At 39.6% G+C, this 18,304-nt stretch overlaps 1 protein-coding gene across 1 annotated transcript; it reads right to left on the bottom strand.

Annotated features, from left to right (window-relative positions):
- Positions 1-6,063: 6,063 nt before the first annotated feature.
- Positions 6,064-6,964, bottom strand: LOC148030894 (putative 4-hydroxy-4-methyl-2-oxoglutarate aldolase 3). Its single transcript, XM_087684444.1, has one exon. It carries the CDS (start codon positions 6,743-6,745, stop codon positions 6,242-6,244), a length of 504 nt encoding a protein of 167 aa, XP_087540570.1. The 5' UTR covers positions 6,746-6,964; the 3' UTR covers positions 6,064-6,241.
- Between the last annotated feature and the right edge of the window lie 11,340 nt (positions 6,965-18,304).

The following is an 18,304-nucleotide window of genomic DNA, read 5'->3' as shown; positions in this document are numbered from 1 at the left end:
AAACTAATTAAATACTTGTCCATTGCAAGAAAAAATGAAATGGATGAGTAATTTGTACTCAACAAATTTTGCTCTATAGTTGAGAAACTATATGAGGTGTATGACTTGAGCCTTAAGGAGATCGCTTGAGACTTAGTGATCTTCCTAAGGATCAATGGCTCATAGTATTGAGGTTACTACATTGAAAGAATACCAAGATATACTTGAACCATCTATAACCTAGATTCTTTTCAAACAATAGATTTCTTTTCCACAAGGTGTACTAGGTCCCCTCCCATCATGTGGAGAGATCATGATAAAGTTTACCAAGTGCTATGCATTTGAGAGGTGTAATTTTACAAAAAATGAACCATCAGCACATAAGATTTCATGGGCAAAGTTTCAGATAAATGTACTAAAAATATGTAAAAGTAAGCTTGGAGGGATAGAAACAAAATTTGTCAATTGAAGGAGGTGTATTTTAGGATGGCCTACCTAGGTTAAACAAAAGGATCAACTATACACAAGGTATAAGCAACATCTACACTGAAGAGGATAATGTTGTGAAGTTTGGACCTTTTGAAGTAGATTATATTTTTGATTGCAAGGCATTACCAACATGGTTCTAACAAAGTTTATGCAAAAGTCGAGCAATTACATGAGTTGAGCGAAACTTTCCAATGAAAGAAGGAGATCTTATTGAGGGTTGAGAGCTCCAATGTTGTGGCTAAAACAATTAAGGATGACATTATCATGTTTGAGAAACACCTCGACCTCACCTCAACGAACTACATCAACAAGGTTGGCTAATGTTAAAGAGCTAAAAGAAGTACAAGCTAATCTGAATGCTTCAAAGTGTATGCTTTGTTGAGTTGGAATCAGTGAGGATTTGAAATTTCTTACTCGAGAGGTGGAAGCTCAACATGTTTTTACCTATGATCTTTCAACACCTTCTTCTCCTTTGGTAACTATTGTACCTAATTAGTCTGTTATTGTTTTTATTTTGGTGTATTTTGATAAAATTTGAATATTTTTTGTATAATTTGATTCTCTTTTCACATTAAAAATGAACATGATTTCTTGTAGATTTTGTAATGAAAATTTTGGATTCTTTCATACCTTTTGGTATCTTTTATATATTTTGGTACATACTGCACATTCTATAATGAACATTTTTGTACATTTTAAAACATTATGAAAAAATTTAGACATTATGGTATATTTATTATGGACTTTTGGAACATTTCGATACCTTCTAGTATCTTTTGGTGCCATTTGGTACCATATCATATGTTTGTTTGTACTTTTGTAGTAAACCTTTAGGAAAATGTATATTCTAAATCCATATAAATTGGTTATTTTTTAAAAAATTTAAATTTGATTATTATTTGATACTTTTTGTACATTTTTGTATTATTTACAACCTTTTTGTAGTGTTTGGTATATTGTTGTATATATTAGTATAAATATCATTTTAGTACATTTTGATACATTTGAATGTATTTTTACCTCTTGATACTTTATAGCTTAAACTCATCTTACTAACTATTTTGTACTTTTTGCAGTAAACCTTTGGGGAGTCATACAATTTGTTACCTTTTATATTATTTAGAACCCATCATTAACTTTTTGTAGTGTCTAATACTATTTGGTATCAATTTATCTTCTATGTGTTGAGTTTTTAAATTTCATTTTTGAAAATCTAACAATCTACATAAGAGACCAACATGAGATCGTCGGCAACATGAGATCGATGTAGCAAGTAAGATAGAAGAGAGGCACAACTACACGTGAACATGAGAGGTTGAGGGGACCGATGCTACATGCAAAGGATCGATGATAAGGCCCCAACAAATGCAATGGCCTTGCCTTCCCAAACAAAGTCATGCGGATTCTAAATGAGCTAGAGATAAGTAGAATTGGGACTCGTTAATGAAGAAGCCTCAGGGGATTTACTATATGTATATTCTTTATATCACATGCATTCAAGGCCTATTTATGAATATCCTTATCTATGAAATTTTCATGAATAAAACACAACCCTTTTTTATTTAATATGTAAATATCCCCTTTATATTATCCCCTTTTGTATTATATGTGTGTGTGTGTGTGTGTGTGTGTGATATGTTTAAAATCTCCTATTTTTGAATAAGTTCTCATCAATGTTCTTGCGTAGTTCAGCTACTTCATTAGGGGATAGCATGTATATGGGTCCAAAAGGTGGTTGAGTCCCCCTCATGGAGTTTTATAGCACAACCATATGGTTTGTGTTCATGCAAGAGATTTGCATTCTTTTTTTCAAAGACATCTTGGATTTCTTGATACTGGCTTGGTAGCTTAACTGACTCATCCTTACTAGATTCTTAAGTTGGTATATGATATATCATGTAGGTCGGTTCCTGCTTTGCTATGTCCATAAAGGCTTTGGCTCCTGGATATACCGACCTTCCTTGATTTTCACAATGTGAAATCTTTTGCTTAACCCAATCAATTTTTGGGTTGTGTTTCTCTAGCTAAGGCATCCCAAGGATGATTGGATTTGTGGGACTAGATATGACATTAAAGTATACATGAGGTTTGTAATCGCCAAGAGTTACCATGAGTGGCCGGGTTTCCTTGGTAATGTCTCTAGATGCTAGAGGTCTTCCATCCACGACTTCAACTATTGCAGAATTGTTCTTTTGGAGTATTGGAAACTAGTATCTATTCATAAAGCCATTATCAATGAAACATGCAGAGGCCCCAAAACCGACCCACCAGGGCTTAGAGGAAAATGGTCTTTCTCGGCACGATCATCTAGACTATGACAAGAAAAGTTTCCAGGGGTGTGGCTGGGATCAAGAGACCCTTTCTTATATCAAGGTCCAATTGTACCGTCTCATTTACAATCGGGCATCCTCGTTTTCATACTTGAGAATGGTTGCAGCAACTCTTAAGATTCTTGTCCTCTTATTTGGGCAATTTAGGGCTATGTGTCCAGGGTTTCCACAATATAGGCATAGTTGATTCTCTCTTTGTCTTTGCTCTTCTTGTGGAGTCAAGGTTTATAATTTGGTATTATCTATTTGCATCAGTTCGGGCTTGGTTTCTTCTTTGATTGGGTTTGGGTTTCATTGGCAAGGCCTTAATTATTCTTGCTTTTCTTGCTTCCTCTCCAATAATCTATTATCACACTAGATGGCTTGCATGATATAATCATCAAGTTTTTTTGCCTCGAGCATAGTGAGTATAAGGTCATTGATGTCATCTCGAAGACCCCATCTGAATTGGCTGATAAAATAATCCTCATACTAAGTGAGGTCACAATTTAATTGTCTAAATTCAAATGCATAAGGAGAGGTAGGGCGGTTATCTTATTGTAGCTTCCAAAGTTTTGTTTTTGCTACTCGACCAATGTCTGCATCTCCAAATGTGGAAGTGAGCTTGCAAAGAAATACCTCATAGTTATGACGTGTTGGCATATTCTTTTCCAAGATTGGGGTGAACCATGATAAAGCTTGACCACAAAGCAAAGTACCAATAAATCCCACCTTGGAATCATCATCTGGATACCTATTCGGATGCATGTGGATACAGAGTCTTACTTGTTACAAGAATCCCTTGGACTTTGAACGGTCACCATTAAACTTCTCTGGCATGTTGATCTTGGGTTCTCTTGTTGGGGATTGATAAACACTGGGTCAAGTCCCTAGCACCATCTCCAAAAGCTCATAGAAATGAAGGATAGTTGTGATTTTAAACTTCCATAAAGTATAATTTGTACCATCTAACTTATCTTTGCTAAAGGTTCATGGACGAATCCTCAATGTTTGAATTGCCAATACAAGACCACCACCACCTGACAACACCGCTACTTGATGCAATAGACCACATTTCTCATCTTCACTGTTGAAGCCCTTGTCTCTCGCGTGTACTCTTCACTCCTCAAAGTCCCCTGGGCTTTGATATTATGTACAAATTACATGGCACATCGGACAAAATCTAAGTAATGATTAGAGAATACATAACAAATATGAGAAGAACAGAGACTACTTAAATTTCAAACAAATTGATACAAAGATGACACTATCCCTCCATGTGCTTCCACTGTGAAGCTTAGATAACAATCCAAACAAATGATCTAGGTGAAAGATAGATTGATGATGGCTTTAAAAGGGTCTTCTTTTTATAGATCGAGAAGGTAGTTTTGTTAGCATGTCTGACCATATTATGAACCTTCCCTAGTCGACTAGGGAAGGTTCATAATATGAAGGTAGACAAAGAGCTTAAGGATAGTTGGAAGAACTCTAACTAGGTGAAAGATAGATTGATGATGGCTTTAAAAGGGTCTTCTTTTTATAGATCGAGAAGGTAGTTTTGTTAGCATGTTTGACCATATTATGAACCTTCCCTAGTCGACTAGGGAATATTTCCTTTACCATCGAGCAATGAGTGTTGTCTCGAACCCCAAAATAGGGACCCTTGATAACTTCCACATCCCTCAACTTGATGCATTGTGCCTTGAGTTGCTACCAGCATAACTACTCTATCTAACCCAAAGGCTAGATCCATAAAGATTGTCTTTTTGCCATTCGATCACATAGACCTCATCTAACATACAAGTCAAGACCCACCCAATATCTGTGCTCATACATGGCTTCTCATAATGGGGACCTTGCAACTTAGAGCATCATGGATAATTGATGATACCTTACGAGGGTGAGGCATTGAGCATATCTAATAGAGAGATGGAACTAAAATCTTCTTCTTCTTCTTCTTTCTTATTCTCCCACACAAAAGAACTAAATCTACAACATGATAAAGACTAATATGAAAGTACCACAACGTATGTGCTTACGATCACTTAGTATGAATCTACTAGGAAAGAAGAGGTAGCACAATAAATGTGCCATAATCGAGGATGAATTACATGAGTGTAATACAGCTGTAGAATCACTGATATAATCTCATATTGGGCACCTAGCACACCAATGAATAATATCGTACCACATCACCAAGGCACGTAGTGGATACCAACTCATGTAGAGCTCAACATCTCAACAGGTAGAAGTGAGGAATACAGACTCTCCCCATAGTAATCGGATAGAGCTCGTGAAACTACAAATTCATAGCATATTCGAAGCCACATCAACTTCTCACTCAGTGTGGTTTAGAGTCACATGACCACAGTTGGTGATCAAGTATGTGACACTTCACAAGTGTGATCTTCTATTGCATTAGTTTGTGTTTCAGCTTCCAACTTTACTTGGCTATCTTAGTGACCCTACTATAAGCCAATCATTTGTATATTCTCTCTCTCTCCAACCCCCCAAATGGTCTCTATATTTACTTTATACTACCATATTAAAACTGGAAGAATATGTGAACAATAAATCTATTTCCTTTGTGGCATATATGTGGGTGAAACATGTAGCAGCCACATACTCCACACTTAAGGGGGCCAGTTTGCCAAAAATTGATGTCCAATCCAAAATGAATTACAATTTCATAATACTTTAAAGAAGGTTGTAAACCTTATGTAGAAGGATTGATCATAAAAATAGCGAATCCATGTAATTCAATTTGAAGTTCCCCTCGGAATTTCACGTTGGAGGCATTTGAATCTGCTTCCAGAAAGTGTTTTGATGTGAACATTAGGCATGGCTACATCACGCCCACTTTCAAAACCATGTAAAATGTGTGCCACCTTGAAAATAGAATGCTTGAAGTGCAGAGTCTGATCAACCTGTCTTATCACTTGCTATGAAACGTGCTGCTTATCTAAACTGTGGAAAGATCAGTTATCCATTCACGAGTCCAAGTGCTCGTCTGTTCTCTACTTGAGCAGGTCCAAATGGGCACTTGCCAGGTATTCTGCCAGTAAAAGCACTCTAATGATGATATATGCTCTCGTTTAAGGCATCTCCATGCAGTGAATAAATTCAAGTAGTAATAGACTGAAATCCAGTGAAATTAGACTTCCAAATGCAGCGACAAAGAATGTGGGTACAAATCCCCACTTCTGTGCAATCGCCCATTTCAAAATTCCCAATGCCCAAAGGGCCAAACATGTTCATAAATATTACTTAAGACAAGAGAACCAAGAAGGGAATGCTCACAGCATCACAACTGGTTGCATGTGGCAAAATAGCTGCCTTCAACTACAACTGGTTCATAAATAATACTTAAGACAAGGCAATCCTCTCCTCACAGCATCACAACTGACTGGTGGAAGGAAGGGAAGGGCGATGGCGAAAGAGAGCACTGATATACCTGCTTGCCACTAGAGCTTGGACAGCTTCTGCTTTGACACCACTATGCCATCACTGTCTACATAGCACCACTCGCCGGGCGAGACCCGCGCTCCTCCAAAGGAGATTACAACATTCTTATCACCTTCCCCTTTCTTGAGGCTTTTCATAGGATGTGAGGCCAGTGCCCTAACCCCAATCACGCATGCATTGATCTCGTCCACGTCCCTGACACACCCATTCACAACGATGCCAGCCCATCCGTTGTCTTGGGCCATGGCAGCCAAATTGCCTCCCAGCAGCGCGCACCGGAGGCTTCCGCCCCCGTCCACAAAGAGCACTTTGCCCTCTCCCTTCTCTGCCAGTGAATCCCTCACCAGCACATTGTCCTCGAATACCTTCACGGTGGCGATGGGGCCAGAGAATTCGCGGCGCTTGCCGTAAGCCTGGAAGGCTGGCAGCAGCGCGCGGACATCGCCGGCAGCGATGGCCTCCATGTGGGCATCACAAAGGTCTGCTGTGCCAAGGCTTTCCATGGCCGTCTTCTCAGAGGGCAGCTGTTGTGATGCAGGTGGGATCACACCAAAAGGACGCCAGGAAGCAGAAATCCTGTGCGGATCAGACCTCGGATCACGGCCCTGATGAGATACTCGGCGGCACTGTCGAATGTTTGTCTGCACAGGGGAACGTGCCACACCTCGCCCTGCGCAGAACGAACGTAATCTTAGCGAGTCGAGTCTGCTATTTACTAAGAGTCCCGAGCGAATATAGCCGATCATAGGCTACATATAACTGTTGGCCTATCGAACCAATAATAATAATAATAATAATAATAATAATAGGACTGAAGATATTAAATTCTTTTTCTTTTCTTTCCATAAAAGCTGTAAAGTTCTATTAACAATTTTAAACAGAGAATTTTTGAGAACAAAATCGATTTGCAACATCCCCCCGTGGAGGCAATTCTCTCTTATATAAACTAAGCATTTTACATTGCCTGCAACAATTTGGATGGTGAATTTAGCATTTCTTACCACACATTTGAATATGCTCCTATTTTTGTGATACAATTAAGCGGGGTCTGAATTTCATTCCTGCAAGGGTAACATTTTAGAGACCATGTCAATAGTGTAGCCCTTGCACATCTTGAGAATTTGTTTAAAACTTAAGATACGGAATCGAGAATTTTGAAATTGTGAGCTCTATATTTTGTTGAAATTTTATGTATTCTAGGAATTTCGTTATCTAACTTAAGTGTATCCATCAGATGCCCCTTGTGGACATTGAACTACGAGCTTAATTCTTTTTTTTATGTTTTTTATTTCAAGTGTTGTTCATAAGAGGTAAAAAAGCGTTTGCTTTAGTTCAATTGGAAAATTGGAATTTTTATTTTAATTGTCTTGTTTTTATAGGAGGTCAAGTGTATGTGCTTTAGTTCAATTGGAGAATGGGATCCCAATTAGGATCATGATAAAATCCTCGATTAGTAGATGATCCTTAGCCTTCGCTTAACCGGCTATACATTCTACCATTGATAACCCTTTTTTGACCTTACCATATCTTAATCATCCACTTCTTTGGCCACACCTTCAATCTTCTTCTTGATCCAATACGCTCACTACCACCTTTCTTTGAGGCCACTTGCTATCCAACTACATGAATAAAACTGATGAAGAACTACTATGCCTTTATGCATATTGGACAAGGCACCATGGATATTAGCAAAATAACATTTAATTGACTTTGAATCCCCATGCACGTGCCATTGAACATCATACTCCCCAAACCCTATGACACATCTCTAGCTTGTCCACATCTTATCATTTTCGAACTGTTCATTGCATAAGACAACATCAAAGTATCATGGCTCTTGGTTCAAAGCTGAAATGTAGTCAACCACTCTGGACACTAAAGGTTTTCTTAATGCTTAAATCTTCAACATGATACAATGCCCCAATAATAGTTGTGAGATTCATCCATTCTAGCTTTGAATCTTTAGCTTCCCTCCCTTTTTGTCATTGTAATCTAGATATACAAATCAAGTTTAGGAGGTACCTTGAATGAAATATTGTAAAACTGAATCATTGTCATCTTTAATCCAATTAAATCAACAAATCTATACTATATTGCAATCTTTAATCCAATTGAATGAAATATTGTAAAACTGAATCATTGTGATCTTTAATCCAATTAAGTCAACAAATCTATACTATATTTAATATTTTAAAAATCTCACGAACCTAAAACCAATCCTATTTGGCATGCATAACATGCTCCCAAGCCTCTAAGCCTCTTTATGTTTCTTTTTTGCAATCTCTCCATTTTTCTCATTGTCTAGAAAGCCTATTTCAATCTATAAGTAACCCCTTTATATGACAACCTTCTATATGTAAAAAATATGTAAAAATGGTATTTGGAAAATCACTTATGTTAAAACTTTGTGATGAATACATATATTTATGACTGACCCACCTGAGAGGACATTTCAACATAGGGAGATTTTCCTACGATGCAAGATCTACTCTACCCCTAGTAGTCTCATGTTCATGTTGCTCGAATGTAGGGCCTTGGTTGATACCTGCCTCATCTTTGACAAGCTTCCCCACTAGAGCCCAATGTCCTAGATAGCTCTCATCTTGGTAGGCCTTGCTCCTCTATCCTCAAATGCAATAGGACTATCTACAGCCTTACAACAAATATGTATGTAGGCCTCCTTAAAGAAAGTGACAACCTGAATGATGTGCATTATAGGCCTCTGCATCCATGCTAACATTGCCTCAAGGGGAATTGAATGCATATCTCTTTATCAGAAGCACATTGGTGGACATGTACGGCAGCTATGGGTTTTTTGCAAACGCACAAAGTGTGTTTGCTAGGCTTCCTTCTCATGATGTTGTCTCATGGACTACATTGATTCCATGTAAAAATACACAAGGTGATGTAGCACTGAGTTGTTTTAGACAGATGTAGCTAGAGGTTGTTGCTCCAATCGCAATGACTTACATTGGCTGCCTGAAAGCTTGTGGCTTAACAAAAGCCACATTCTAATTTGTTGAAAAGGGGTTTGGAAAGATAGCCACTCTAAAGCTTGAGGTCAGGGTTTGTGTTGAAGTGATGGCCAAGTGATGACGGTATTCAGGCCAAGAGCCAAAGGACCCATCTCTATTGAGGTTTTCACAATGCCCAAAGGTTGTGGGAACCTTGTTAATTTTTTTGGTTTTATTGAAAAATAAGAGTGACCTGACTTTTGAGACATAGGAGGATGGATAATAAGGATTATGAAAATATAAAAGTTTTAGGGAACATGCTTAGGCCGCATGTTGTTGATGCTTTCATTCCACTTAATGAACAAACATTTACTGCCAGTTATATCAAAGGACAAGAGACACAATGTTATATACTCTCCCTACATGGTGCTATAGGAAAGTTCTTTTGGAAGCCAAGTAAGGAAATCGACATTTGGAACTTGAGGATGGTGCTTTGTGTCTTACATGTAAAACACTAACCTGAATATCAATAACCTTTTCACATTTCCAAGGTTTTGTTGCATCTTGGAAAGCCTTGTTCAATTTCACGATTTCAATAACATTTGTTCTCTCAACTTGTCAAAGATGTACATACATAATCCCTTGTTGATATATTCAAGAGAAATAGACAATTTATTACACTCGAGCACAAAACAGTAAGTTTGCAAATGCCATTGAGGAGGCCTTGTCAAAGTTTTGTTTTAGTCTTGCTCACAACTTGTACTTATAATGCCATTCTATCAATTATAACAATGAAGAGTTGAACCTACTCATTGCAAAGATGTATTCTCTAGTGGCTTGAATTTGGTGAACTTGACATACCATTTTTTGTGGTGTAAAACTAGAATAACGTATGTTGGACATATTGTTGAGATTTATGCAATCACACTCTTAAGGCAACCTCTTTGTATGAAAAATAGGGCAAGAGACATGCAATAGCCTAGGAGAAGCTGCTTGAATCCCATAGGCACAATGAGAAAATGGGAACCATCCTACAACTATAAAAGCATGTACTTGACATTGAGTTAAGTATAAAATTATTCTAAAATAGTGTGCAGTTTGTAAGCAGTTTGTAGGCAGAGGGTGGTCCATTGGGGCATGACCAACTAGTCTTCCAGTCGTTGGGCCTCATGGAGGTAGGGGAATTCATTGACAATGGTTATTGGGCACCAAGAGGCTTCTTCTAGGGGTAGGCCTTGCCATTTGATTAGGTATTCTATAATGGTTTGGGATTGTAAGTGCTTATGTCGTTGCTACCCAATGATTGCTTCAGGGATATACTGAGTGATGCCTTCTTCATCTATGAGGAGAAGTTCTTCCACATAGTCTAGTGAGGAGCCTACAAAGGATTTCAGCTGGCTGACATGAAAAACATTGTAGATTTTGGTGGTAGGGGGGAGTTCTAAGAGGTAGGCCAAGTCACCAACTCGCTTCAGGATTCGGTATGGGCCATAGAAGTAGTGGGCCAGCTTGTTGCTACTGCCCTCTTTGAGAGTCGAGTAGTGGGACTTTGACACTTTCAAAAGGACCGATTCCCCTTCTTGGAATTCCAAATTCCTTTGTTTGTCATCAGCATAGAATTTCATGTGTATTTGGGCCTTTTGAAGGTTCATTTTACATTGCTGAAGTAAAGCTTGCATGCAATCCAACTCAACCTGACTTTGAGGATTGATCTTATCATTAAATAAGACTGTGGAGAGGGGAACCTTATACCCATATAAGGCCCCAAAAGGGGAAACTTAAATGCTAGATTGCATAGAGTTATTATATGCAAACTGAGCCAAGTGGAGCCACATATCCCAACTGTGTTGTACATCATGGCAAAAGTGCCTCAAATAGGTCTCAAGCCATTTGTTTACTCTTTCAGTCTGGCCATCGGTCTGAGGGTGGTATGCAATGGATGGAGCAAGCTTGGTCCCCATGGAGGTGAAAACTATCTACCAAAAGTTGCTCATAAACCTTGCATCCCGATCATGTACTATGACTTGTGGCAAGCCATCCCACTTGAAAATAGTTTCCAAAAACTAAGTGGCCACTTGAGAGGCAGTGTATTGGGTGTTAGTGGGGATAAAGTGGGTAGCTTTGGTGAGGTGATAAACTACCACATAGATAATATTCCACCCTTTCTTGGTCACGAGAAGGCCAGTGATAAAGTCCATTGTGATGTGAGTCCATTTCCCTTTAGGGATAGGGAGAGGCTGTAAGAGGGCAGCAAGCCTGAGTGTACTGCCCTTGTTCTGTTGGCATGGAACACATTTGGTCACAAAGTCCTTGGCATCCCTTCATAAGCCTTTCCAATGAAAACTCTTGGGAATCTTGTCATATGTTTTGAAAACACCCAAGTGACCAATAGTGGGGCAAGAATGCATCTCTTCCATAATCTTCTACGTGAAGGGGAAGGTGACCTCATGTTGTAATTTCTGAAATATGTGGTTGAAGTGATTATCTAATGATCAAACCTCTTGAAGCTCTTCAACCCAATCACTGTGCAATTCAGAGATAGAGGATACTCTGCATGCCCACATTTGAGAAAGCGAATCAGCCAGAATGTTATCCTTGCCTCGAGTGTGTGAAATATCAAAGTCATAGTTTTGTAAGGTTGCCATCCATTGCCTTTGCTTAGGAGTCAAAGTGGACTAAGTCAAGAAGTACTGAAGGAATCGGTTGTCATTTTTCACCACCTGGAAGTGGCTACCATACAAATAGTGGTGCCATTTATTGATGGCATGGAGGATTGCCAACATCTCCAGGTCATACACATTCATTTGCATCTCCTTCTCATCAAGTTTGTGGCTCTCAAATGCAATCACACCATGATCTTGCAATAATATTGCACCAATACCCTAACCATTGGCATCACAATGAATGGTAAAGAGCTTAGAGAAGTCAAGGAAAACAAGGATGGGGGTTGAAGTGAGTGCATCCTTTAACTGTTTGAAGCTATGATCCGCATTGGCATCCCAAAAGAATGGCTCCTTTTTTGAGCGGTCAGTCAAAGGTGCTGCAATGGTGGCATAGTGCTTAATGAAAAAATTGTAAAATGAAGAGAGACCAAGGAATCCATGCAAGGAAGTGGTGCTGGAAGGAGTAGGCCAGTCTCTAACACATTGCACCTTCTTCGAGTTAGCCTGTATGCCATTTTTTCTCACAATGTGTCCCAAGTACTCCACAGATGTCTGCATGAAGGTGCATTTTCTCTCCTTAGCAAAGAGTTCATGCTCTCTCAATATTTCAAACGCCCTTTTGACATGTTGCGAGTGCTCCTTGGAAGACTTTCTATAAATGAGGAAGTCATCAAAGAAAACGAGCACAAACTTGAACAAAAAGGGTTGTAGGACTTTGTTCATGAGGCTTTGAAATGTGGCGGGGGCATTAGTCAACCCAAAAGGCATCATTAGAAAATGATAAAGTCCATGATCAATCCTAGAGGCCATTTTTATCTCATCTCCCTCGCTCGTATGAATCTGATGGTAGCCAGAGCATAGGCCAATCTTAGTGAAAAAACATGCTCCTTTCATCCAGCAAGTTGTCAATCCGTGGGATGGGGTAGCGGTTTTTCACCGTGATTTTTTTCCAGTCTCTATAGTCAATGCACATGCAAAAGGAGCCATCTTTCTTCTTGACTAACAAGACATGGGATGCATAGGGGAAAGAACTCGGTTTAATGAAGCCCATCTCTAATAACTCCTTGACTTGCTTTGCAACCTCTTCACGCTCACACTTGGAGAGTCTGTAAGGGGGCTTGTTTACTGGCTTGGAATGGGGCTCTAAGTCAAGTGGGTGGTCCACTTTTCTCTTAGGAGAGAGGGTTGTAGGCATCTAGAATATATCATTGCATTCCTCAAGTAAATCATGCAAGGCTAAATCATTAGATACTGCAGAGGGATGATCAGGGTTGTCCTTATTCAGTTGCAAGACAAAGATTTGTGAGCATTTCTTATACTCCCTTTTGAGTTGCTTTGCTGTGATAAGCTGAAATTCAGCACGATCTTGAACTCCCTCTAGGTGGATAGGCTATCCATGCATCATAAACTCTATTTAGAGCTAAGAGAAGTCTATAGAAATTTTTCCCAATTGTTTCAGCCAATCACAATCCAAGACAACATCAATGGGGCCCATATCTAGGGCAATCAGATCAACCAGTGCCACATAATTTTCAGCCAAGTATAACGGAACTATAGGACATACATGTGTGCTGATTTCTTCTTCTCCATTTGCTACTTGGACCTTTAAGGGGTGGTGAAATGCCATAGGGGCACATTTCAACTAGTTAATGGCTAATTTCTTGACAAAACTATGAGTGCTACCACTATCCACAAGGATGAAGACATGCTTTCCATTAATACTGCCTTGAATGCAAAGGGTGCTGAGGCTTCAAGAACCCATCCAAGCATCCAAAGAGATCGAGCAAAGGGAAGTGGTAGGTGGGTGGGATGTCAAATCAAGTATATGTGATGGATCACTACCTGGGTCGAAGGGAACCATCCTCCAGGCTCGGGTAAGTTACTCATGAATATATATATGCATCACATGGGTTCAAAATAAAGTATTTTTCTAATATCATTTTTATAAATTTTTAACATACAAATTGGTGTAATATAAAGGGGTTATTCACAAATTGAATAGAAAATGATTATGTTTTATTCAAGAAAAACTCACAGATAAGGATATTTATAAATAGGCATTGATGAACGCATGTGATATATAGGATATACATATAGTAACTTCCCCAAGCCTACAGGTCATAGAATTGCTTGTGATCAACATCCTCCATAGGCTCAACCTGTTCAATGGGCAGATCATCCTCCTCATTGTGCCAATCTTCCATGACATACATGCTATGAACTTTGACCTTGGTTATCTTGTACGGGCATTTGAAAGCATGGTCCGCAGTGTACTTATCTCCACACTTAAAGCGTAGGCCATTTTCCTTTCTATTCCTTCACAACATCTAGGGAAATGAACCATTGGCTACTGGATCCATGGGAAGGCAATGTAGTGGAGTATTTATTTTCACCATACTAATTCTGAGCAGTAGAGCCAAATGCTGTCCCAAAAGTGCCCATTTTTCTTTCAGCATGGAAGGTGGGTAAGTGGGTACTTTAGGGTTGGTATTGGGCATAGAAGTGCTTCAAAAACCACCTTTGTATGGGGCTGATCATGAAGAAATGCGAGGATATCCAACACCTTGCTAAAAATTGTCATTCTTAAGGTACTTTTTGGCATATCTCTTAGCTAATTCAATTGCATCAAACAGTGTGGTAGGTTTTTGGGCCATGATATCTGGCAATAGACTCGGTTCGAATCCATAGATATACTTTTGCAATTTAGCACTATCACTAATGCTCTCCACATACATGGTCAAGTTCATGAACTCATTTGTGTATTCACATACAAAAATGTTACATTGGTCAAGGGTGTACCACCATCTTGCCAACCACTTTTTTTCCACAGGAGACAGCGCCACCATGTGTGGGCAAATCCTTCCAAGTGGAGAGAAGAAAAAATGATTTTTAGATCATCTGTGTGAGGAAAGATATTAAAGTAGGACTCCAACTTGGACCTCCATTCCTCTAACTCAGATGGTGAGGGGGATTTCCCATTGTACTTTGTGAGGACTATCTTGTCACGTAATTCATTAAGGCCATGCTTTCCATGAAACCCTTGATGTTCATACATCCCGTGGTCGCCATACATGCCTTGCTTTCCATACATCCCATGTGGTGCATTAAGCATATGTTGTCCATCATGTTTTCCATGATTTCTAGGCTGCTCATTTGTATCATATTGTCCTTGATGGGGCTGATTCATATGGGGTGCATGGGGGATCCTAGGGAGAGCAGGGGAAATTTCACCAAGGGTGGAAGAAGGCCTCAAATGGATGTTGGTTGCATGGTGGACGTGGGAATTCAATAGGGGATCATCATGCACATGAGAGGGTTCACCAACCTTGTAGGTAGAAGGGGAAATTCCCTTAGCGCCAAGCATACCTTGTGGACCATGCAAGGGTTCCTGATGTGGAGGATGTCTAAACTCATACCTAGAGTCATTGGCCTTCTCTTGGGATGAAGCAGTTGCTAATAGCAACAAGAGTAGTGAGCTACGCCAAGGTCTATTGAGTCTTTGAGTTTGAGAGAGTCATGTGCTCTATTGCTTCATCAAACTTGGACATCATTTGGCGGTGATTGGTGACCATATGATTATGTCATTCCATATGACGAAGCTCATGCTAATAGAGGGTGTGATTGAGAAGGGTGTATGGGTCCGTTTCAGGCATTTTCTCATGTACATCACCATGGTAGTCCTGTGCTGAGCTTAGTTCCTCATTCATGGAGGTCCGAGAGTCTCGAATCTCCCTCTGTAGTTCTTCTTGGGCCTTGCTTTTGCCCTTCTAGCCAGCCATTTGGATGCAGTCCACAGGACTTGTTGTCAGTAAAAGGGGCGTATCTTTGTAGGAAACTCCAATTGCTGAGGTTTTTGGCTCAAGTCTGAGAGGGGACAAAGTCCAAGAGGTTTTTGGATCAAGTCCGAGAGGGGACAAAGTCCTCTTCGAGATGAGATATTAACCTTTGGGACAGAAAATGATCAGAATTTTCTATAATGGATTTATTGTGCATGTTTGGTCTGCACCCTATCCATAGTGACCCTAGTGCACAAAAATGGGCATAACTTTCAAACCGTAGCTTTGGTTGGGGAGATTTTTTATTCAAATTGGAGGGTACGAAGCCCTCTTTGAGGTGAGCTATAGGGTTTACTTTGAAGTTCATAATAGAATTTTCTGTAATAGGATCTTTGTGACTACCCTGTAGGACTGTGACCAAAAACATTGCATGTCCCTTATTGCAAAAGCCTTACATGGATAGAGCCTAGGTTGAGAGGCCTAATCAAAAACATCAATAGCATAGTGAGCATACTGAGCATTATCCTAATCATCATTGCATACCCATCTTCTCTCTCATCAATGCATAAGTGTATTCACTGCCATACATCCCTTTTGACTGCATGCACTTCAAGTGTCATACATGGGTATCATTAGCCTTTTCATGAGATGCAAGGAATGACAAAGGTTGGGGTAGGGGTTACTTTGGCAGTACTGTTTGGCTACTACTTACCCAATTTACAATGGCTATTATTCATTTTGGGGCTCATCCAAGATCACAAGACAAAATGGGTGTTAACGTCAGCTAATACAATGAATTTCAAGAAGAGCTATGATGCATGCAGATGAAGAGGATTGAACTATTAAACTTATGCAATCTTGAATCTCTCCAATAATGGATTAAGCTCAGCAAGTGGCTAAATTCGAGAGATTAAGATCAGATTGGCATACCTCTTTAATGCTTCGGGAGACTGTTGAGCATAACTCCTCATGATGCCCGATTGCTCCATCAATCAAGTCCAATTGGTTCGGGCATCCATGGAAGAAGACTTCAACATTTGAATGTCCTACTGATGAGGATGGCTCTTGTGCTTGTCCCTAAGCTTGAGCTTCAGAGAGGGAAAGCTTCAAGTGAAGCTTTCACGGCTTCCCACAAAGCTTCCATGCATGCTGAACTCCATTTTTTCATCTGGGTGAGAGGATTCATTCATGGGTTGAAGGGCTTGTGGGGGTTGAGCTCTCAAGGTCAGGAGATGGCTTGAGCTTGAAGAATCCATGGCTACCCCAAACTTTTCCAAACTCTCCACCTTGGATCTAAATCATGGGAGCAAGAGTGCCAAGGGGGTGAGAGGAGGGGCAGGGTACCAAGAAGAGAAGGGTAGGAGGGTTGGGGAAAAGCAGGGCAACTAGTGCAAAATACACCGCAAATTGTGGGGGTTGCCATATAGGCCTTCTTGGTGACAACTCCCCCAACCCACTAATTGATTAGTAGCTTGAGGGGTCACGGATGGTGTTTTGGGGGGTTGGTTGATGTTGGGGAGCAACCTCAAGCCAGATCTTGGGGTTTTTTGGGCTGGCAGTCATGGCATCTTGCAGGAGATGAGAGAGAGAGAGGACTGGAGCAAAAAGTAACTGAGTTTTTGCCCTCTTCCAACTCCTGGGACTCTAAACTTGGTCTGGAACCCCTAAAATCTACATGAAAAGAAGTAACAACCTGCTATTTTAACCATTTTACCTCTAGATATGTCTAAGTCTCTAGCCATAGCTTCTACTTGCTCCAAAACCTGAAGTTGGCTGCAGTCCTTCTTGATGTACATGTACCTATAAGCTGAGTAACTAGGTTTTTTGGGATTTGAAAAGGAAAGAAGGGGAAAGGAGAAAAGGACCAAACCCTGAAGCTTTGATACCACTTGTAATAAAAGAAGCTCAGAAAAGAGAGGAGAATAGCTAAAGAGAGAGAAAGAGAGAAAGAAAAAGAAGGAAGAAGACTAGAAGAGGAGAGAAAGAGAGAAAAGAGGAGAGAAGGAAGGAGGAAGTCATGGAAGCAGGAGATGGAGGTGAAGAGTATGATCTTGATAATAATTGGTTGCCCTAGTTTGGGGCTCTTAAACCTCATATACCCCGGTTAGTGTGACTGAGTGTCTAAACCCTAGTCGGTGTGTATCCCACTTGTTACACAATGAACTTTTATCCTAGTTATATGTATTTTTCTTGAGGTTTTGACCATCTGGTTAAATATTTTTCTATGGAGACCACAATGAACTTTTATCCTTTTTGTCATGCGAAATACATATAACAAAGGTCTCAATCATTTGACTATATTTTCTCCTATGGGGATCACAAAGAATTTTTATATTTGCTATGGTATGGAATACATACAATAGATTTTTTACTAGGTGGCTAAATCTTTTCCTATACACATTATAAAGAATTTTAATCATTGTTCTTGTGTTGAATAGATATAGTACAAGTTTTGAACATCTGCTATATCTTTTCCCAATGAGAACCCACAAGGAAGTTTTTGCTTACTCAAAGAGTAGCTAGTAAAATAAAGTAAAATCAAGGGCAACTAAAAATAATAGAAGAAAATTTTCTTCTTTACTTTAGAGCATAGTTCATGAGAATTTTTTTTTTGGCCATATGGTCAAATCTATCCCCTTTCTATACAATGTTTCCATTAATACTTTCTA

Source organism: Lygodium microphyllum, chromosome 9, assembly GCF_053477565.2.
Source record: "Lygodium microphyllum isolate KBCC chromosome 9, Lygodium_microphyllum_v1.1.10, whole genome shotgun sequence".
In the NCBI taxonomy this organism is placed as follows: domain Eukaryota; kingdom Viridiplantae; phylum Streptophyta; class Polypodiopsida; order Schizaeales; family Lygodiaceae; genus Lygodium; species Lygodium microphyllum.
The sequence above is the reverse complement of the archived record's forward strand: the minus strand, read 5'-3'. Positions and strand labels throughout refer to the sequence as shown.

Excerpts from the sequence above, each read along its gene's own strand:
- LOC148030894 (XM_087684444.1), bottom strand. The coding sequence starts at position 6,745 with ATGGAAAGCCTTGGCACAGCAGACCTTTGTGATGCCCACATGGAGGCC.